The 22,420-nt window shown below is 42.1% G+C and overlaps 2 protein-coding genes across 2 annotated transcripts; one reads left to right on the top strand and one right to left on the bottom strand.

Annotated features, from left to right (window-relative positions):
• Positions 1–995: 995 nt before the first annotated feature.
• mmp14a (matrix metallopeptidase 14a (membrane-inserted)) lies at positions 996–15,460 on the top strand. Its single transcript, XM_031851351.1, has 10 exons — positions 996–1,430; positions 9,003–9,151; positions 9,260–9,382; positions 9,681–9,988; positions 10,084–10,245; positions 10,979–11,118; positions 11,281–11,419; positions 11,576–11,726; positions 12,331–12,446; positions 12,738–15,460. The coding sequence occupies exons 1-10, from the start codon at positions 1,347–1,349 to the stop codon at positions 13,055–13,057; spliced, it is 1,692 nt and encodes a 563-aa protein (XP_031707211.1). The 5' UTR covers positions 996–1,346; the 3' UTR covers positions 13,058–15,460.
• A 5,339-nt stretch (positions 15,461–20,799) lies between these two features.
• On the bottom strand, positions 20,800–22,420 carry mrpl52 (mitochondrial ribosomal protein L52). The gene is made up of 5 exons (XM_031851388.1): positions 22,387–22,420; positions 21,941–22,010; positions 21,476–21,543; positions 21,169–21,233; positions 20,800–21,065 (listed from the first exon to the last, which is right to left on the bottom strand). The coding sequence occupies exons 1-5, from the start codon at positions 22,418–22,420 to the stop codon at positions 20,913–20,915; spliced, it is 390 nt and encodes a 129-aa protein (XP_031707248.1). The 3' UTR covers positions 20,800–20,912.

The raw sequence follows: 22,420 nt of genomic DNA, 5'->3' as shown, positions 1-22,420 counted from the left end.
GTACATGCGTCAGTCACAATACTGTACATTCATATTTTTTATATTCTGAAAGGGCGGATAATGTTAGTGTGAAATGTTTATTTCTAAACACAAGGTGTCAGTATCGGTTAGTACAAATATACAACATTAGTTTTAATTCACAAAAATGTGGTAGGAACCTACATTTATTTTAATTTTATGCTAATTTATCATTCTAATCCACTGAATTTCAGCATTGGAAGAAAACATAAATCCTTTACATAAAGACATGTCATCAGACATTTCATCCAGACATGTTTTATGATATATGCTATCATGAGTATACATGTACTTTACTTAAGCACATTCATAAAGAGTATCAATACTTAACACCGCTATCCTGCTTTGAATATGAATGCCGGGCTGATGTTTTTTCCATTAAAAATGTTTAATTACCTCACTGAAAATTCCTAAAATTACACCTCGACCTTCTCCTCCTCCCTGAATGAAAAATCCAGATGATTGTGCAAATATTTTTCCATTTTAAAAAACGTCAGCTGCTGTATGCAAGATGTCTTCTGCTTATTATAATATCTATTGTGCAGCGATCTCTTTCTGATTGATACATGAATGTTGCTAATTTACTTTTCAAAGAAACGGGTAGCAATGTCTCTTGCTTTATAAATTGAGTATTGAAATGTCTTATTGACATTTAGAGTAAAGATGGATATGGCTTTTACTTAGTTGAATGCAGAAAATGTGTCTTTTAGGCTAAAAATAATAATAATTTAAAACAAGTGAAGCAATGTCAATTTCTGTGCCAAATCACACAAATTAAAAAATATTCAAATCTGCCTTTCGTGTCGTTGAGTCTCTTCAGATTGGCATCTGTCTCAGCGTCAATAATTGGTACACTGATAAACCTGGTCAGCCATGAAAAAGAAATGACGTCTGCACATCTGGAGGAGGACCCAGAGGAAAATCCATCTCTCTCTCTCTCTCTCTCTCTCTCCCTCTTTCTCGCTCTCGTGACCACGTCCACACGCGCTCCAGACAATCCTTCCAGAGGACAGGAAGCCAAACTATGAAGCTTTAGCGGACACCAGCTGAGCGTTTGTCACCGATACTTGTCGATTTTTGGCATTTTGTTGATTGTTTTCAGCTCAGCTCTGACTTTAAGGGGAGTCGATTTTGTGCAGAAAACCTGTCCAGTGCGCTCCAAGTGTCCATGTGGAGTTTCATGCCATGTTTTAAAAAGCACAACGGAGTAGCATCGATCGATTTTGTATCATTTTTATTTTTCGTTGTCTGCTGTCAGGACGGCGGGACTTGTGTAGTAAATAGTTTTTTCTGAACGTTTTTTTTCGGGGCAGTTTGCAGATAGAAGAATGCTGCCCCAGATCCTCACCCTGGCCTGTGGTCTCTGCTGCTTTGGTTTTACCTCGGTCACTGCGAATATACTAAAAGCTGAGGTAAGTCTGATGGAAAATCATAATGTATGCCCTTTAAACAATGCAAAGTGATCCACATTAGGTTTGGAAGTTTGTCATATGAGCTGGTATGTGTAAACAACTTAAAATTTACATTTTGACAATAATCCTGGGGGATATAAAGTGTTTTGCTGCAGAAAGCCCCAAAAAATTATCAGATTTTTTAAAAACTCTTATTGTATCACTACAGGAAAATAAAGTTTCTGATATCACTGATATCTGTAGGGTCTTTCCAATGTTTATAGCTTTTTTTTTTCCTAATCTTGCAACAGCCCGGGAGGAACTGTTTATGTTCCCGTGTTTATTCTGCCTCCCTCAAACACTCCCGACGTTTATCTTTCTGTAATAAGAGCTGGTTAAAAGACGCCATCTGTAACACGAGATGTAACTTCAACCAGAGGAAAAATGTCATGAGTCAAAACTCTTGTGGCTTGTGAGGGAGGAGATCCAGCCATGCAGGGGCAGTGCCCAGTTTGGAAACCTCAGCTGAGCTGCTTTGTTCTGAGAAAAAAAAGGGGGGTAGTGGTGGTTCGGGGGGAGGGGGTTAATGATTTTCATCTGCCTGAGGAGACTTGCAGGGAAGCTGGTCTGCATTCACAACAAGCCGGACATGAGTCGCTCCATCAAGGGAGACTGACGGCCTCAGGCTGTGAAGCCCCGGCCTTGAGACACTAAAGTGCAGTTAAGCCTTCAACTAAACAACATATTCTGTCACCAGGTCGCATGCAGCTTCATAAATGATTGGTTACGAGCACCCTTGGGCGCCTCCGTGTCTCCGCTCATTTTACATTGACTCCGTTTGTTCTCCCAGAGGTCATAAGTGTGTTTGATGTTAGTATTTAAACAGTGCCTCATCGGTATTCAGTCATACTGCCGGGAACTGCACATACAAGGTGTTTCTTGGAGACAGGATGCACCACTAAAAGGCAGCTGTCACAGGAAATTGATTCACGGAGCACAAAAAGTCCATCACCTACAACTTAATTAAGATATACAAGAGTCATAGATGTGGTTCTGCATGGACAGGATGCACATAGGAGCGAAGGAGGGCCTTTAGTCACTGACCACACAGTTGCTGGCGTGTGAGTCAAGCCAGACGTGGTGGATAACTCAGAGAGTCAGACGGTTTATAAGACGCCACAGGCGAACACACCGACACGGTGATGAATGTCTGTAAACAACGTGAGAAAACCGGACTGTTTACAGCTGTTTATAACACCTCTAATATCTATCACCTCAGTGCTGAAATGATGAGGACCCCACAGTGCAGGATTTAATCAGATACATGTTGTGTGCACAGCGCTGCGAAGCTGTCAGACATAGCACTCATGCTGAAAAAGGATAAGAATCAATTATGGGTTCAGGATTACATCACCTAAATGCTGTTTATGAACCCTGTGATTAAAAGATAGACTGTGTGTGGCGAAAGCAGCAAATAGAAACTGAGACAAAACAACAACTGAGTGACACAAATGTTTAATTTAGGTTTAGTTGACGCTCCGTTGAAGGGATTCAGGGAGTTGAGAAAGCAGAAGTCCGACAGAGAAACTTGAGTTTAGAGGAATTTTGTGGTTTATCAGCGCTGCTCAACATCTGAACATCCCTCGCTGACTTCACTCTGACAAAGTAAACCCACTTAATCCACGCTGAGTGAAAGGAGAAGCAGCTCCACCAAAAGAGAAATAACACATCCACTATTCTCTGAAAATGACTTCTGGTGAAGCGGAGCACCTTTGCGGCCCCCGGGCATCTGTTTTCATTCACCGCTTTTGCCTTGTCTAACCTTTCTTTACTTCAATGAGGAGCTCAGTGAGACCTGGTGAGCAAAGGAAGTGGGCAGCAATGAAAACAACAGTTTCTGTTCTAAAACAGGATCTCTCCATATCTGGCGAAAAAACCTTCTGGAGATTTCCCGTCGCCATCTGGAGACACATGTCTCGTGATCCGCTCAAAACACATCTGGGTTCAATTCTCTTTATCTATACCAGAGTGGCTGTTGATGTAGCATCAAAAGAAAAAGTTTTGCTTGAGACAGGCAATGGCTGTCACTTAAAAGATGTCAAAATAATCAGCTGGATCGGCCTTAATGAGACACTGATGGACTTCAAGGGAGAAAGGGAGCTTATCTTTGCAGCTACACCCATTTTCTTGGGTGTAGGGTTTGGTTCAAAGAGAGGAAGTTTCCCACCAAGATGTTAGAAGTGCAGGTTCTGAAGATGCAAGTCTTAGGTGCTCAGCTGGTTGGATTCAATTTCATTTAGGCCAGATGTGCTCAATCAAATTCAGCTTACAGGCTGGCCACTCACCTGAGGTAGAGAGCTCTCTCTTAGCATTTCATGCTACTTTATACTTCTGTTCCACTACATGTCATCATGGACATATTGTACTTTTTACTGCACAACATAATTGATTATTTAATCTTATAAAACTGTCATAATCTACCCAAGTATAGCTTGTTATAGCCTGTATTTACATGATCACTTTCATTACAAATTCAACTCTACTTACTAGCTTTTGGAGCCTTGACTTCATCGCACAGTCTTCATCAGCTGATGGAGTTTAGTCAGTTGTAATGGAGACGGCACAGTTTTCGTCACATGGTCCAAGTTATTGTTTCCTCGGTGTTGCTCCAACTTGCGGCCAGCTGCAACATTAAAACGAACCAAAACTTGATATTGCATGATTAATATTAATCATACATACTTCCTCCATCAGTGCTAAAGTGTCCTGTATCTTAATGTTGTAACTTACTCATAAATACATTTTATTCTATAAAGATTCATCAGATATTATACGCTCCTTTTATATTTGGTTTGTAAAAAACTAAAGCTGTCAAATGCAGTGCAGTAACAAGTACAATATATGCCTTTGAGTAGAACTAGAAGTACACTCAAAATAGTGTTTATGTGCAGTACTTTAGTAAACATTGCCAAACAAGCAATGTCTGTGTTAATTACCACTCCAGTTGCATCACTGTCACCACAGAAAACGTATTCATGTACCAGTACCCGTTGGCTTGCATCAGCTTCACGAAGCAGAATAAGTGACTTTAATTGACCTGTTTGACCCACTAGAAATGTAAATGCAGAAAAAAAGATATGGCGCGGTGCTGCTGTGAGTGCTAACTGGGTCAGAGACGCCAAGAACTGAAGGCAATGTGAGATTCAGCCACTCATGAGCAGAATTCTCTGTTTTTTCCGTTGGCACCGAGCGAGAGGAACAACTGACTCAGTCCCTCAAATTTAAATTCAGCCGAACCTCTCTCTCTCTCTCTCTCTCTCTCTCTCTCTCTCTCTCTCTCTCTCTTCTCAGTTCTTTTTTTACCGCTCTTCTAATGTCTTTAACGCTCCTTCGCTAATGTAACTCTGCACTTTAGATCATCTTCTTCTGTCCTTTACCTTCTTGTCTGTGCGTTTTCTTTCTTCATTGCTGGTGAGATTTTAAAGGCAGGAAATAAAGCATCCAACTAACTTGTGTGTTAGTAGTGTTTTGACACTTGGCAACAATGCTATACACAGAAAGACGGCCTTTTCTGCAGCACTGAGTGAACACCTGGTTAAATATACACAAACTCACATCCTTATCTCTATTTAAAGTTTCTTTCAGTATATTTTGCATAAATGCACACAAGCGCCCACGTGATGAATGTTCAGACAGTTTCACTTCCTCAGAAATTTTTAAAAATTTTGTTTATAACTCTTGTAGGAACTTGTTGTTTTTGATTTTTTTTCACAGTGCATCCGGAAAACAAATTACAACGAAGTCTCATGTGGATGTGACTAAGAGTGTGTGAGAATAGGTGGCACCCACATGTCATGTGATGGGTGACGGGACATTGAGACATCACATCAATGCTTCCCGGCATCACGGTCATATTTTTGGAATTTTTACTCTCTGGATTGAGTGCTTTTGTGTTGTGGAGAACATACTGGGAAACGTCGCAGGGGCCCTGAACGCTCCAGGTTGATTGTGTTTCAACTAGTTCGTGCTTAATTAATTAAAAAGATTGTATCCAGAAATCGACTGAAGTATGTTCTGCTGTGTTTATCATGAGGTTGTAGATTGAAGAGGATATCTGTGTTAAAATTTACACCTGGTACTCAGCAGACCAGAGCGCCTGTAGTCAAATTACCCCTCAGCAAACTAGAACCATGGGGTCCTGTTCTAGCTTAGAAAGGTTACACAGATTGCACAGAGTTTGGGAGGAATGGAGGGTAATTAATGGGGGCCCAGCAGCTCATTGTTGCCCCTTGCAAGCTTAATACGGCCATGTTGAAGTACGCTTTTAGGATTTAGATGTCACAAGATTCTGATTGTTTTTGAGAAGACGAGAAGACTGAGAATTCAGAGCTGCAAGCTGATGATTTTCATTATGTAATAATCTCTAGATTGGTTTCATAGAATGTAAGTAAATGGTGACAAACAGCCATCAGAATTTCCCTTGAAGCCAAAAGCGACATATTTATGTTGCCTATTGTGTCCAGCCAGCCGTCCAAAACCCAAAGAGAATTTAAGATGAGGAAAAGCAGCATATCCGCACATTTAAGAAGCTGGAACAGTTGAATGTTTGCTTAAAAAATGACTTCATGATTATAGATGATCAAATTCTGTACACTTAAGTAATTGCGTAAGCTCTGTATAACATAGTAAGGTCATAGTTGGGTTGCACAATCCACCGAAACAACCTTCCATCAACTTTTCATCACGCTGGTTGTGTTTCAGTGTCTGTGCATTATACAATCAGACCTCATGTCACTGTACACACACACACACACACACACACACACACACACACACACACACACACACACACACACACTCAGGGCTGTGTTTACCAAACCAGCAGCCAGCTCTTTGACCACACATGGCCGCGTAGCGAGCTACCTAGCTACTCAGAGGCCAACAATACCAGCCATGTACAAGTCTCAATAAATAGAAGCTTTGATGGTGGCTGCTGGGAGTTCCAGGGAGGAGAGGTGCATGCTGGGATACCTGGCGTCTCAACCGGAGGTGGTGGTGGCTGTGTGTGGAGTAGTTCGGGACGAGGGGGAGAGAAGTGGAGGTCTTGTCGGTGTGGGGGAGACTTTTCAGGGGAGTGTTTTTATAGAAGCAGACACGTCACCACACTGGAGCCACAGGACACACTAGCAGCAGTCAGCGGAGAGGCAGAGAGAGTAAATTTGGTTGGTGTTACAGGCAGATTGACTCAGAGAGAGTCGGGAGGGTAAATTAGATTAATGCTTAAATAATCCAGAAGAAATTGTGGGGGTGGGGGGGGTATGCAGAGATGGAGAGAAGGGGGATAAGTTGTCTCTCTGCAGGTCGTCATAAGTGAACCTTGTTCTCTGGCCTCTTTGCCCAGCACATGACTAACAGTAGCTGTGTGTGTGCCCAGGCAGTACACGGCCAGGTACTCCTGTCTATGCAGTCCCTACATTTCCATCCCCCCCCCCCCCCCCCCCCCCCCCCCCCCCCACCTCTTGCTTTTCCCTTCACTTGTCGGAGGAAGGCTTGAAGAGCAAAAACATCACTAATGGTGGAATAAGAGAGATATCTGAGGTTGAGATGACGCTAACGAAGGAATCCGGGGTAATTCCACAAAACCTAATCTGTGGTGGAGATAAAGATGTGCGTTAACGCTGTGTGTGCAGATACATAAGTGGAAACACACACAGTTGAAGATGCACTTAAGCTTCTATTACTCCAACAAAATGTGGCCATGAGATGAGGAGAATGACACCACTCTTTAGGTTTGTCCGTTGAATACGGAGTGAAAACTCACAGCCGGTTAGCTTAGCTTAGCACAAAGAGTGGAAACGGAGGGAAACGGCTAGCATGGATCTGTCTAATGGTTAAAATATCTACCGGCAGCTCTAAAGCACACTAGTAATGTGAAGCATTTGGGTCTGTCACGCTTAATTGCCACTGTAAAACCCCAACTCTTCATTTTGACACTTTCCTTTCTGTACTAATTAAACCAACACCTGTTAATTGGTAAGATTTAAAGCAAGACTAGGAGACTTTTGAAAGAAGAAATAATAAATATTTTATACGAATGAAAAGTAGAATTTATAAGCAATAAAACACACGCTTTAACTCAATACATTCAGGTTTTTCAGTAGCGTGTTGATGTTGTTGTACAATAGATATTATAAGTTTATTAACTTAATGGCTCTTCTCTACTAATGCTGAAGTCTTTAGCTCCAGCTCCAGCTACACTTACAATGGTATCAATCTTCTCATCTAACTCTCGAAAAGAAAGCAAATATTTCCCAAATCGTTGAACTATTCCTTTAAGTCTTAGACCACCAGCAGCAGGCAGTGGAAAGAATAGGCGGGCCTTTCATGTGTAAAGATAAATAGTGGTGGTTTTGGTTGACTTGAAGGCAGACAGAGAGAGAGGAGGAGGAGGAGGAAGACAGACATAGACAGGGGGCAGGGAGATCTTAAGCTCAAGCTTTGAGGAACCCAAATGTTGCTTAAAATGTGACTTTTTCCAGCGTTACGACCGCCAGTTGTCTTTGGCTGCGATCGTCTAGACCGCAACTGAAATGACATCAGTGTTTTTTCAGATTGTGTGTTTTATTTGGCTTTCAGTTCCTCTCTCGTTCCTCTTTATGACCCCACAACAAAGTTCCCCCCAACGAGTTCAGCATACATCAAGGGGGCATGCGAGGGTTTTAAGAGTTCATAAACGGGATAATGTCACAGTCACATGAAGAAACGAAAATAAATTTAACATGCTGAGTTACCTCAGTGTGTGTTGGCTGCTGTATGTTAACAAGTCACACTAAAAAAACACACACACACTTTCTCTCCCTTATTCACCGTTTAATCTGTGTGATGCATCTGAGACGCAGGTCTGAACAAGCTCCAAAGTGACTGGAAGTAGACAAACACCCGCAGGTTGACACAAGAGGCCAGTCCCTTCTGTTTTGTCGACTAAGATGTTTTCAGGTGGTTTTTTTTGTTGTTTCTGGCAAGTCTGAATACGAGCAGATTGAGAAACTCACGTTTGTGTTGCAAAAGTCCTGATTCGGCAAATAAAGGATAATTGGTGTGTTGTAGACTTCTTTATCTCACTTAGTCATAGTATTACTATAGGAGTGTTTTACAGGAGTGTTTTATAGTGCGCCCACAAAACAACTCCAGAATGACTATATAAGATACTACAGTGGTACTATTTGAATATAGGAATACCACGGAAACACAAAAAACACAATAGTAATACATTGACGATAACGTTATCATAGTATTACTATAGGAATGTTCTATAGAAACAATATATGATATACAATAGTAATACTATTTAAACTCTAAAGGAAAACAGGAATACTACAACAATCTACATACTGAGTTTTACTGTTGCTTTAAAGTGAGATAGCACTACTGAAAAAAACTACAGTAATACCATATGTGAAAAGCTCTTATTGTACACTGTAGTAATATAGTTTATGGAGTGAAAATCTGAGATTAACCTTTCTGAGGTGCAATTTGTTTGTAATAACCTATCTTTTGGTGCTGTCCGTTCATAATCGTCTCTCTCTCTTGTAGGGTTGGCTGCAGCAGTATGGCTACCTGCCTCCAGGTGATGTCAGAGCCCAGGCCCTCCGCTCGCCAAAGTCCATTGAAACAGCGATATCAGCCATGCAGAGGTTTTACGGTTTGGCTGTCACCGGCTCCATAGACTCCAACACAATAGAGTGAGTCCTGATAATTTAAGAAAGCGAGGTATCAATAAATGTGTCCTTCGGTGGAGTGTGAATATTTTGCACAGTTAAGAACTGGGAACTTTATTTTGCTGTGGCCAGGGCGATGAGCCGGCCGCGGTGTGGCGTCCCAGACAAGTTCGGCCCGGAGCTGAAAACTAACCTGAGGAGGAAGAGATACGCGGTGCAGGGTCTGAAGTGGGACAAGTCAGAGGTGACATTCAGGTACATGCCTACGCGGATCAATATTTTGGCTTTTGCTCCTGAAATCTCACATGTGAACATGATTTATTATGCATGTTATGATACACAACTAATTTTCAAATATTCATAGTGCTTTTTTTTGTCAACGCACCAGTCCAAAACCTAAAGATATTCACTCGTACAGTCGTGTTGACAGGCTTTTATTGTGAAGCCCTAAGTAGCTTTTGTTTTGAAAGGGGCTCTACTTGCTGACTTGCTCCTCTTTAGTGTATTACTGTGCGTCGGCCCTAAATCCGCGTCTCTCCATCCTTTCTCTCAGCATACAGAACTACACCCCAAAGATCGGAGAACAAGCCACGTACGAAGCCATCAGAAGAGCCTTCAAGGTGTGGGAGAGCGTGATCCCGCTCACCTTCAGGGAGATCCCCTACAGCCACATCAGAGGCAAGGTCGACAAGTTCGCAGACATCATGCTCTCCTTCTCAGAGGGCTTCCACGGCGACAGCACGCCATTTGACGGCGAGGGCGGCTTCCTGGCTCACGCGTACTTCCCCGGACACGGCATCGGCGGAGACACGCACTTTGACCTCGCTGAGCCCTGGACCACCGGGAGCCCAGACCAGGGGGGTAAGAGAGAGAAGAGCAGACGGTCACATGTAGACCCTGGAAGAAATTAAAACCAATAAACTAACTGTCATCTTTCCATCTCTCTCTCTCTGAAGGTAATGATGTTTTCCTGGTGGCGGTCCATGAGCTGGGTCACGCTCTGGGTCTGGAGCACTCCAACGACCCCTCTGCCATCATGGCCCCCTTCTACCAGTGGTTTGAGACTGAAAACTTCCAGCTCCCGTACGACGACCGCAGAGGCATCCAGGCGATCTACGGTTAGTTGTTCTCCTAAAGGAAGTGGGAATGTACCGGAGATATCTGCAGTGATGCTCCTCGCAAGCCAATCAGAGCAGACTGGTCTTAAAGAGACAGGTGCGCTAAAACGGAGCGTTTCAGACAGAGAGTGAATACAGGTATCATTCAGACGGACAGTGTGAGAAAAATAAAGTGTTTTTTGAGCATTAAAGCATCTAAACATGTTCTAGTAGAAACCCCAAGTACTAGTATGAACCTTAAAATAAGCATCATATGTCTCCTTTAACAGGGTCTACAGCCATGTTAGCAGTTCATTGAGGCTTATTCACAGTGTTGCTTTGAGCGTGTCAATCAGTTAGAGTTCTAGTCCGTCAATGGGTATGATGGACTACAAAATACACAATATATACAACAAAATATAATATGCAACAGTAGAGATAAGTGCTATGTTAATATCCGGCTTCAGGTATTAAGTCAAACAAAGTATTGAACAAATTTAGATTCTGACCTGATGGTGTCATCTGATTGTTGTTGAGACGTTTCACACAAAACCCCGAAAGTGAACATGATGGTGGCGCTAGAGGGAAAGACAGATGATCACCAAAGTCAGTCGGATTCATCATCTGGGTTCAACGAACGTGTGGACAAAATTTCAAGGCAACCCAGTCCGTAGATATTTCAGTCCGGACCAAAGTGGTGGAATATGTCATTAACCATTTCACACTTCTCTCTCTCACAATATCTTCCCCACAGGAACAAAGTCTGGGGCTCCCCCTCCTCCCCCACCTCCCCCTCGACCCACGAAGTCGTCCACCCCCGACAACGGCCCGGACGTCTGCGAGGGACACTTTGACACCATCGCTGTCCTCAGAGGGGAAAAGTTTGTGTTCAAGGTACAATGTGTCCTCAAACTTTCAAATGAGACGAAATGAATGGTGTTTTGACTCGTGGCGATAGAGAACGAACAGGAGTCAGTCATACCATCAACGATGGCTCTGTTCCATGCAAGTGTCCCAGTAAAATGCATTATTTCTAATCTATGTGTGTGTTTGCAGGACAAGTGGTTTTGGCGTGTGCGTAACAACAAGGTGTTGCCAGGTTACCCGATGACCATCAGTCACTTCTGGAAGGGCCTGCCCTCAAACATCAACGCCGCCTACGAGAGGGACGATGGGAAATTCGTCTTCTTCAAGGGTAGGTTCCATCTGAGATTAGATTGAAACCAGATTCTTTGTGATTGAGTCACCGCAGCTGCTCGAGTGATGAACTTGACGTGTTAGCTCTTACGACTGGTCTTCCTTCATCTCTTCTGATCTTTCTTCTCTGTCTCCCTTCTGATTGTGTCTCCAGGTGACAAGTACTGGGTTTTCAGCGAGTCCAGCATGGACAAGGATTCTCCAAAGAGCCTGAAAGACTTGGGCACCGGTCTGCCAAAAGACAAGATCGACGCTGCTCTCTTCTACACACCGACAGGACAGACGTACTTCTTCAGAAGCAACAAGTGAGTCGGTCCTCTGTTGAGGTTTTACAGCGCACATTTAAAAGTATGTTTCACTCTTCGTGAGTGTAATCGATTTTTGCATTTGTGAAAACAACTTCTCCCTGAAGAGAAGTTTAAACAAGTTTGTCCTCATCTCAAAGGATGAAAGACTTGGAGTACTTCCTCATCACTTTTCTATAAAGCATTGTGGGAGCATTCCTGCCGCACTCATGCATAGATTCAATCTCTTTCCCTTTTGTCCAAACAGATACTGCTCATACTCTTTGCACAGTTGCAGTAACCTGTTACAACTTGTACTTTTACCGTGCTTATCTGTGAAATTGTTTTGAAGGTAGCATCTACATTTCAGTTCTCTGACTCACACTTTGTCCCTCCTGTATGTAATTCAGTGAAAGAGTATTACTGCATACGTGAAAACTAAAAACTACCACGTCATTTTTTGCGCAACAGTAGAAAACCCCACATTCCCAAAAAAAAACAGCAAGGACCTGAACCTTGGTGTTCCCCTGTTGTATGAATATAATCACCCAAAGCTGTTTCTTCTAGGAAATGTTTTCCAACACTGTACATCTTTAACAGTTTTGTGTCTTCGTGTCACTTGCAGGTACTACCGCTTCAACGAGCAGACTCGCACCGTGGACAGCGGCTATCCGAAGCCCATCAGCACGTGGAGCGGCGTGCCGGAACACATTAAAGCCGCCATCATGAGTGAAGATGGATGTGAGTTTTGCTCCCCATTGAACTGATCACGTGGATGTCTAAATCCCAGTTAGAGACAGAAACAACAACAGAAAATTAATTGGCAGCTACTTTGACAATCGATCAATCATAATCTCAAATGTGAGGATTTGCTGCTTTTCTTTCCCATGTGCGATATCAAACTAAATGTATTTGAGTTTTGGAGTGTTGTTCGGGCAAAACATGCATTTTCAAGATAAGAAACCAAACAGTTAATCAGTTAATAGAGATAATAAGTGCCAGATTTGAACTCTTTCTCTCCACTCTCCTCAGCTTACACTTACTTCTACAAAGCCAACAAGTACTGGAAGTTCAACAACCAGTACATGAAGGTGGAGTCCGGCTACCCCAAGTCTGTGCTCACCGACTGGATGGGCTGCGAAGGCGAGGAGCCCAAGAAGGGCCGGGAAGAGGAGGTGATCATCATCGAGGTGGAGAAATCGCAGGGCGGGGCCGGGCCGGTGGCCGTGGTCATCCCTCTCCTCCTGCTGGTGCTGGTTGTGATCACTCTGGGAGCGCTTTTGTTCTTCAGGAAGTACGGCACGCCTCGGCGCCTCCTCTACTGCCAGAGATCCCTCCTGGACAAGGTGTAGACGGAGCGACGGGGTGAATGACAGACTGCCACAGAGGGACAGAGAGAGAGAGAGAGAGAGAGAGAGAGCGAGAGAGAGAGAGAGAGGGCCGGGTGAAGGTGGAAACTGAGGGGAGGAAGAAATGGAAGAGGAGACGGCAACCGGAGAAAAAATAATGGAGGATAGGAGGGGGGGGGACAATGTGTTAAGTGTTGGGTGGTTTGTATGTGCCACAAACGAGAAAAGAAAGAATAAAAGGCCCTAGAAACTGAAATCAGGAAAATGTGTATTTGTATGTTAACTATTTACATGTACTCTGTGTTCAGAGGTTTACCAACGTACCCACAATCTCACATAGAGAAGGGAAATATACAAAGAGACTCATCAACACCTCTCCTCTCTCACATCCCAGGTATTAAAAAGCAAACATCCCCTCCTTCCTTCCTCTCCTTTAACTGGACGACTCCAGCTGAACTGCTGTCTGATTCGCGTCTAACATTGAGATCTGTGATTCACTTTTAGGTTGTACTCAGAAATTCATCACCTCTGTTCAGAGTTTTTGCTCTGAAATACATTTGCTGTCAAAAAAATCTGTTGAGGTTTTATTTTTGAGGGAGTTTGAAATTAGTTAATTTCAACGTGACATTTTTGCTCTGAATCCACTGTTCAAAGTTTTGATATTCGGCAATGCAGTATTTCTTAAAATGTTTTTTTTTTTTTTACCACTAAGTAGGGCTGGGTATCTCATACTTCTCTAGTACTGCCTTAAATGTGTCGACTGCACGTGGTATTAAAAACTGTCAAGTTAGCATTTAATTTCTGGTCATATGCGTAACTTTGTTTACTTATTCTTTAATCAAATAGTTCAGGATTTTACACAAAATTCTGCCAATTGATATTGGTAATCGGTATCGTACCCTCACCAGCATTGAACATTTTAAAGCGATGCCCAGCCCGACTACGAAGAAGATTCTCTCCCATCTGCTAAACACGTTTTAGTCATTATCACCTGCCTCTTGTTTGATGGAGCCGAGAACAACAGCACTTGAACAGTGTCAGTATTGATTGATGCAGACCTCTGAACGCGCACGGATAGGATTTGTGATCAGTAAAACTAGAATCCTTTTTTTTATGTGTTTCAACTGCAACTTGATTCACAAGCATAACTCTTCTTTCAGTGTAAACAGTCAGACGGGAAAAATATTTTTCTTAAAAAAACGTGACGTTTTAACTCAGTTTTCAAACATTCCAGTACATTTGTTGTTGACCAATAGGAGCAGAGCTGCTTGTCCAAACAATGTGTCAGAAAGCGGTACAGTTTCCAACAATATAGTGCAATTTTTTTAATTATTATCGTTGTTATGGGAAATTGTTGTTATTATAAGTATGGTTATTGTTATTATTGTTCTCCTGGTAAAGTTATAGGGACTTTTTTTTTGTTTTGTTGCTTTTGTACATTGTCATTCGGAGTCCTGCTGGACAGAGGCGTAACGTGACAATGATGGAGATGAATCCCAATTTACACTCAGCATGTGATGAATCAGATCAGGGGGCGAAATGTGAGTTCAGGGAGTTTCTTTTTACTCTGAAACACCTGGAATTACAGAGATGTCGGCACAGAGTAACAAGCGATGCTATTTATGAACTTTGATGGTTTGATGGTGCTCAATGATTATTTTTTTTTTTTTACATAAATCATAATTGAAGGTGAATTCATTTAGTTAATAACAATGATAATGGTAATGATATTTATAATGATGATCATATCAATAAAATGGAATGAGATTTTTTTTCTTGCCTGTTTTCACTTTTGTATTTCATCTGATGAAGCGAAGTGAAACTATTTTCTACAATCTTGTGTTGTTGTTTCCTCTCTTCCATGCTTTCACATTCTCTTCTCCAGTGGATTAGCACACAAGCTTTAACGCCTGGGGAAAGAAAAGCTAAATGTTAAATGAAACTTTAAGCCAAACAAGTTTTTTCATGTCAAACTTGACTTCCCAAAAATGTAAAAGAAAAAATCTTTTTTATAGTTTATTATTATATTTATCAGATAACAAAAAACAAATGTAACTAACAATAACCAATTCACCACAACTATTCTGAAGGAAATTCTGTTTGAATTCATCAACAAAAAACAAACAAACTTACTTGGAAATTTCCTGTAATTTCCTGTATGCATGCTTCCATGTAGGCAAACATTCTGCTCTGGTAGCTTTAATTGAGTCCGTTTCTTAACTCCATGCTACATGCTAAAACTACTGTATTGTCATTTGCATAATGTACTTCGCTTTTGCAGTCAGTATCCAAAAACTGATACCATTGTGTTCTCAGAAGGACATGATGCTTACTGTCACTCCCATTTATTACCAGTGTCTGGAAGACGTAGCTTGTTTGGGAGGATTTCATCATTCCAGTTAATTTCGCTTCAGCCTGAGCTGCTGTTGCCAGATTATAACATCTGCTATTTTGTTTTTTGTTTTTTCGGTTTGTGGTCCTCCTCTTTTTCCATTATGTCCCGCTCTGCGGGTCAATCGTGTCAGTCAGTGACAGAAGTTGTTGTCGTCTATTTCACAACAAGTAGTTTTGTTCATAGATATAAAGTATGTAAATGTGAAAGATCAAATGATGACGATTTATGTCAACATTCTACAGACATTACCTGCACTCTGCACAATCAAATCCACAAGCTAAACGATGCAAACGGGTGTTACATATGAATCAGTAATTAAGAAGCAATGCAGTGTTGTACAAAAACAAAACAAAAAAGGAGGAAACAAAGACATTCTGGATACAGTTACATCGCCGCTGGTTGTTTTGGAAATGGAACGCTCACATTTTTCAGAGAAGTTCTGTCCAACTGAGCATCTGGTATATGAAACATCTCAACCTCTCGGCCAAGCCCGGCTGCATGTGTGTGTACTGTATGTCTGTGTGTGTGTGTGTGTGTGTGTGTGTGTGTGTGTGTGTGTGTTACAAAAACAAAACGTTTAAGCCCTGTATGTCTCCACTGGAAATGAATTATAAAAACATGAAGAAAAATTGTGTGACAGAAAAACAGAGAAAGGGAAGAGCGACATGAGGAGGGAAGTAAAACAGAAATGATTTCATAGGTTTGGGGATATTTTTCCCTCTGCACATTTGTATCCAAAAAATCCTTTTGCAAGCAGCCTCCCCCCCTTTCTCCCATTTCCTCACCCACTGCAAAATTGTTCTTTTTATGAGGCTTCAGTCTCAAACCACTCCTCTCACCACAAGTATCTCTGGTTTGTTTTTGCTCTCTTTCTTTCTCTGCCCTTTCCTCCTCCCAAACCCTTTTTCCTCAAACTCTCTTTTTTAACTCTTCACAATCTGTCCGTGTAGCGGTAAACAACAGCAGCCACAAGATCAATTGCTGAAAATCTGGTTGGTATTCAACTACAGTTTAGTCTCTCAAAAACACTATTTTCATGTAAATTACATCAACCACAACACATGACCATAGCACCGTTCCCATTTTTAACTGTTTCCAGTTTTGAAAGCGCTCTGTTGCGATATTACTGTGTAAAAAGAGCCTCATTGATACACCTTTGATCCTGTTTTTGATCAGGTGTTACCCAGTGGAGGTAAAAGGGCCCTTGGGTAAGTGTTCAACAGTGATGTCACAGTGCACTGACACACCCTGAAGTACATTTCTACATCACTGCAGACAGGAGAGAAGGTAAACCAACGGAGGGCAGCTAAAAACAAGCTGGTTTAAAGTTGCTCTTTAACGTGATAAAGAAGATATTTTAACTGGAGACAAAACACCACAGAACGAAGAAAACATTACTTCATACAGACTTTAGAATTAGCTTGATTGGTTGAACTGACTTCAACTATATCTCTCTCTGTCAGAGACACTGTTGAGGTATTCTTGCACCAAGTGCATCTTCATTGGACTAATGAACACTAACCTTTTCTTTTTCTTTTTTACTCACATCTGTTCATCCACTTGCCACCTTTCACTGGCCAAACTGTCTATCTCTCTCTTTCTCTCTGTCTGTCACCCGGTCTTTCCATTTGTCTCAGTGGACCTCGCTCATGAACTGTTTCGGGGACTCCAAACCTCCACCGCTCCACCGGATCACTGATGGATACATAGATGCTGGTGAAATACATTAGAATAGCATTATTACCAGCCAAACATCTGTTCTTACTGGTTCAATTTCTGTAAGTGTCTCAGAGTGAAACACTGAATCTGAATCAGTTTCAGAGTTTAAAATGAAGCACTGTATACTGCGTTATGAACAAGGTTAATAAAAAGTAAACATTTTTAGGCCTGGAGACCAAAAGCTGATATCAACCAGAAATATACACCAAAAATAAATAAAGATTCTGCTTTTTATCCTTTAATTGTCTCTCAACCCTTTAGATTTATTGGATGACTCTTTGTTCGGGTCACGACGTTCAGACGGGGAACTAATGCTATTGGCTTCAGGATTAATTCATTGGCTGTGTCATGTCACCATGTTTCCTATAATTATAACCAAATTGCTTTCTGTAGTTGTTTCCAGAAACCTTCCAGTTTCTTTCTTGAAAATCAAAAGGAAACTGTGACTCCTGTAAAGTTCAATGTTGCCAGAAACTCTTCCTTTGCCCCGCAGCCCTGTTAAAGATGTTACACTTTTAAACTGAAGCGATGCCATCTCTGTGAGCGGAGCAGTCGGACAAGATACGATCGTGTTTGATGTCGGAAAGGATGTTGCTGGGAAATAAATCAAACGCACATTTTTCACTTGATTTTGTCTGTTTGGAGATGTGACCGTGTTTGTCTGCCAAGCATCTGCTCTCCGTCTTGTAGGTCAAGGACATGAACGCAGATGAGACCTTTGGCAGCCATGTTGGCTTCTATTCCTCTCTTTCTCCCCCCTCTCTCTCTCTCTCAGCCATTTTACTGTAGAACTCATACAGCCTGGCTGTGCGGTGCAGGAACAACCATCCAGCTCAGCACTTCTTCTCCATGCCAGGCAGGAAGTGGCCAGGACAGCTGCTTGCAATTCAACCTGAGGCTTTGTTTGGGTGACCTACATTATGCCATTTACTTTCTACTGTAACTTTTTCTAGTGTTGCCTGCAGTGCTGGAATGTACACGTACTCAAGTACTGTACTTAAGTACAATTGTACGGTTCCTGTACGTTACTTGAATATTATCCATGTTATGCTGCTTCATATTTCTACGCGACTACATTTCAGAGGCAAATGCTGCACTTCTAACTGCCTAGTTTCACATTAGTTTTACATAATAAAAACTTGTTAAAAAAAAAGATATATAACAAAAATTGGTCTAGATAGATGATTTATTCCCACGCTAAACTCCTCAGACAGTTTAATTTAAATAACTGTTTGAGGCCCAAATTATATAATATTTCACTAAAAAAGTGAAATCCCCCCAAAAAGTCCAAATATGAATACAAATTTGTGAAGCAGAACTTCTTCAACCTTCCTCCCTTTCCCATAAATTATCTCACGACCCCTCAGATTCATCTTGTGATCCTTTGGATGGGCCCGACCCTCAGGTTGGGAACCACTGGACTAAACTACAAACTGTATAGTTAAAACTAGCTTCACCGCGACAATTAACATTTTTCTGCATAATGAGCACTAGTAAATAATACTTCTGTACATGTACTTGCTGGTACATGTACTCAAGCAAAGGATGCGAGTACTTCTTCATCTCCTACAGAACAAACTCCCCACTTCAGCAGAAGCATTTTAACAAACTGAAATGAAACACGAGTGAAAATAATCTGTCCTGATGCCAAAACATACTAATTCAGTTTTCATAAAAAAAAGCAAATAAATACCGAAAGTACGAAGGAAGCCACGTGGTTTACTGTCCACCCAGCAACAAACAAAGATAATTACGGTCTGCAGAGCCAGTTCTCATACAGTCATGCACAGTTCAAAACATTCAGACTGTGTGATTTGTAAAAAAAAAAAAAAAAAAACATGCTACCCAGGGTGCCCCGTACTCTACAGGAACACCCAGGTCAGGAAGCGGTCTCTGGGAACAGAGATGCTGAATCAGACCCCCTGACTCTGCACCCCCCCCCCATCCCATCCTAGTCACATCGGCCAGGAAGCCCTCCCGGTTTCTGGTCTGCGGGTGAAACTACAGATCCACCCTCACCCTTCGCCCTCCATCCGAGCAGACTGATCCTCACCCAGCGCCCCCTGAAGCACCCCAGCAACCCTCCCTCCATCGCTGACATCTGCACAATAAGCAACATCTGGTTCTCATTTCCCCAAAACCAAAACAACACGAGGAGGAGAGGAAGGGAGGAGGAGGAGGAAGAGAGGTTGTTGAGGAGAAAGACATTCACAGAGAAGCAGGATGTGATAAAAAAAATGGTGCATCAAGAGAAAGAATGAGGAGTCACATTTCTCACTGTTGGTGCATTTGGCAGGTGTGAGGATGTGCGTGTGAATGAATAAATGTCGCCACGCTAACCACTTTTGCATTTCTAACAACAGTTTTTTTTTGGTCTTTAACACCCTCTGTGGTCAGTTCAGTGTCCTCCCACGCAACAAACAGTCAGCTCCTTTGGTCAACTGTATGAAAAAGTCCAGACAAGGAGAGGAAAGGGGGGATGGGGGGGGGGGAGGGAGAGAAAACTCCCATCCCCACAGAAAAGAATCTGCAACTCAGCAGCTAGCAGCCCTAATTACAGTGGGGCTTTGCTGAAGTCTGCAACGAGACAAAGAGAGAGAGAAGAGAAAAAAAGGAGGCAGATGGAGGAGGACGTGAGGAAGGGAGCAGAGAGCAGGGGTGAGGGTGAGGAGAGGGTGACCTCATTCAGTAAATAGTCTGTTTATAAGTCAACGTCACACTGAATTAGTGCCGACTCTACAAAGGCACAGCTGCTCAGCGTCTCTCTGCAAAACGTCCCTTTACACCTTAAATGCGTCCGACAAAAAGTTCAGTTTGATTCTCTTCAAAATAAATCATCAGTGTGGTTATGTTGTTTTAAAAAAAAGATTCTAACAACTTTAAAGACACAAGGAACTGGGATTAGGTTTCATTCTTCGTAGGCGATTTACGTTTTCTGCTTTTAAAATCAAAACGGAGCAAAAGAAAAGTGTTTCTGCAGAATGATTAAGACTTCAGCGAGCTTAAAATTTGATACTCGAAAAGAATATCTCTTTCTATGGGATGCGACTTGGCTGCAGCAAGCTAATCATCTTTCCAGACACCGGGCTGCAGAAAAGCACATTCAAAATTCAGACTTTTTACCCCACGAAATACTGCTTTTAAATGAGTAACGCAAAGCATGATGTGAGCCCAAAATGTAGCTGGAAACACCCCTTTTTATCTTGGAACAGATTTGTCTTCACTCATGCTAATAAAAAACGTGCAAATTGTCAATTATTCTGGTGATGGCGTCACATAAGATTTTCTACTTAAACTTAACTAAGCCGCTTCACCGAGGTGGTCTTGAGCGAAACATTCGTCATGTATTTAGAGTAATAACAATCGAGTTACAACAGCATGCCAAGGTGTGAACTCCCTCTTTAAAACACACTCATACGCAGCAGATCCTGAATCAGTGCTACTTTATGTTTCGCCAGCTTCCCCCTTCCTCTGCCCGCCCGACCCAAACTCCTCTCTGAGCCCAACTCAGGACAAAATGGCGTTTGAGCCGTCACACTGCCTCGCAAAAAAAGGAGAAATGCTGCAATCTAGTGGAAGCTGAGAGACATTAACTCAGAGTGACATATGTAAAATGATCGAGGCAACAATATTTAGAGTATAAATCACAACATTTATTGCAGAAATCCATGAAAAACAAACATGAAAACCCACAAGTCCTCATAAATATATTCAATAAATCACAATAAGGATATGATAACATGTCTAACTTTTAGATGCTTTCTTCATTAGCAACTTCCCTTTAGGTTTGAGTAAGAGAGACTTCCTGTACTCCTCCAGTCGTTTGGCTTCTTCCTGTTTTTCACTCCACGCCTCCATTCCTCTGTCCACCTCCGAGTTCAGCATCACGATACGTCTCTGTGAGACAGAGCAGGAACATGGTTACAGACAGAGTGATGGATGAAACAGACAAGACAAGGAGATATAAAAAAGGAAGATGCTTTAAGGTGTTGATACTCACTGCTAACACTTCCCTCTCTTGCTTTCTTCTCAGCTGTCCTTTCATTAGAGGCGCTGGTCTCCCATCTGTCCCGTTCCACAAACATGAAAAAAAAAAAAAAAGGAAAATTACAAAGTGTGCTACAAGTAGAGCACAACATGGCCACCGCTTTCTCCAACTATTGCAAGCAGGATTTAATAAGAGCAATTACCCTACATGGAAATAACATGAATCCCTGCTGACTGCCTCTTTAAGCGAGCTCTAAATGTGTCCTTTGTTGCTTGATAATACCTCCTAATACCTGAAAGAGGTCAAAATATTACAATACCTGCAAACGACCAATCAGGCAGATCTGTCAGATGGCCGTACTCTGTGCCACTTCGGGCGAGTCCTTGTCTGCAAGCAAACACAAACGTTGTGAAAGTAGAAACAGAGAATGAGAGGCCTTGTGCCTAATCAGCTATTTTTTTTTCCACTGTTCCCCCCCAAACTCCCCTGTTACAAATGTCCCCCATTCTCATCTAGTCGCAGTAGTTCAACCCCCAACACATAAAGCCATAAAAAGGCTCTCCACGTCTTCTGTATGCAGTAGTACTTCCTAACACCTGTAGACTGACTTTGATGTGTAAATCAGTAGAGTTCATCTTAAAGGGACTCCCACTTCAATTCCCCTTCTATTGTCAGCTGAAGAGATGCATGTACCCAAACTAGACTTCAAATAAACTAGATTTAACTGCAATTACATAGTTAAAACCTGCTAAATACAGCAGCAGCGTGTTAACAGTGAACTTACTCTTTCCTCCATTTCTCCCCAGCTTGTACTCCACACGTTGTGCTGAACTGCCTGCTGGAGAGCCTCAACACTGGAACACATCACAAAACAAAACCGCCGTGTACAAACACTCCACGATATTATGAGCAGATACAGATCCGTATACAATAAGTACAAAGGCTCGTGTGTTGGTACTTTCTTTCGCTAGTGTGTCAGCTGCGTAACATTGCGCTGAAATAACCCTGAACATAACAAATGCTGCTTTACTGAGGAGTTTGTAAGACAGAACTGTTAGCATTAGCGTTAGCATCCGTAGCTCTTACTGCATTTCCGGCGGTTATTCACGCGGGCAGGTGTATCAAAGGCAGCGAGTAAGTACGAGAAGATATTTACAACAACGAAGATAGAGTTTAAGTTTTTTAACGGGTCTCAAATACATGGGTTTTCGTGAATAACCTCTGTCTCACCTGCACAGCACAATGTCCTCACGGGGGCCGCCAT

The sequence above is a fragment of the Anarrhichthys ocellatus genome, unplaced genomic scaffold, assembly GCF_004355925.1.
Source record: "Anarrhichthys ocellatus isolate YVR2014 unplaced genomic scaffold, GSC_Weel_1.0 scaffold11, whole genome shotgun sequence".
Taxonomy (NCBI): Eukaryota; Metazoa; Chordata; class Actinopteri; order Perciformes; family Anarhichadidae; genus Anarrhichthys; species Anarrhichthys ocellatus.
This window is presented reverse-complemented; position numbering and strand designations above follow the sequence as displayed.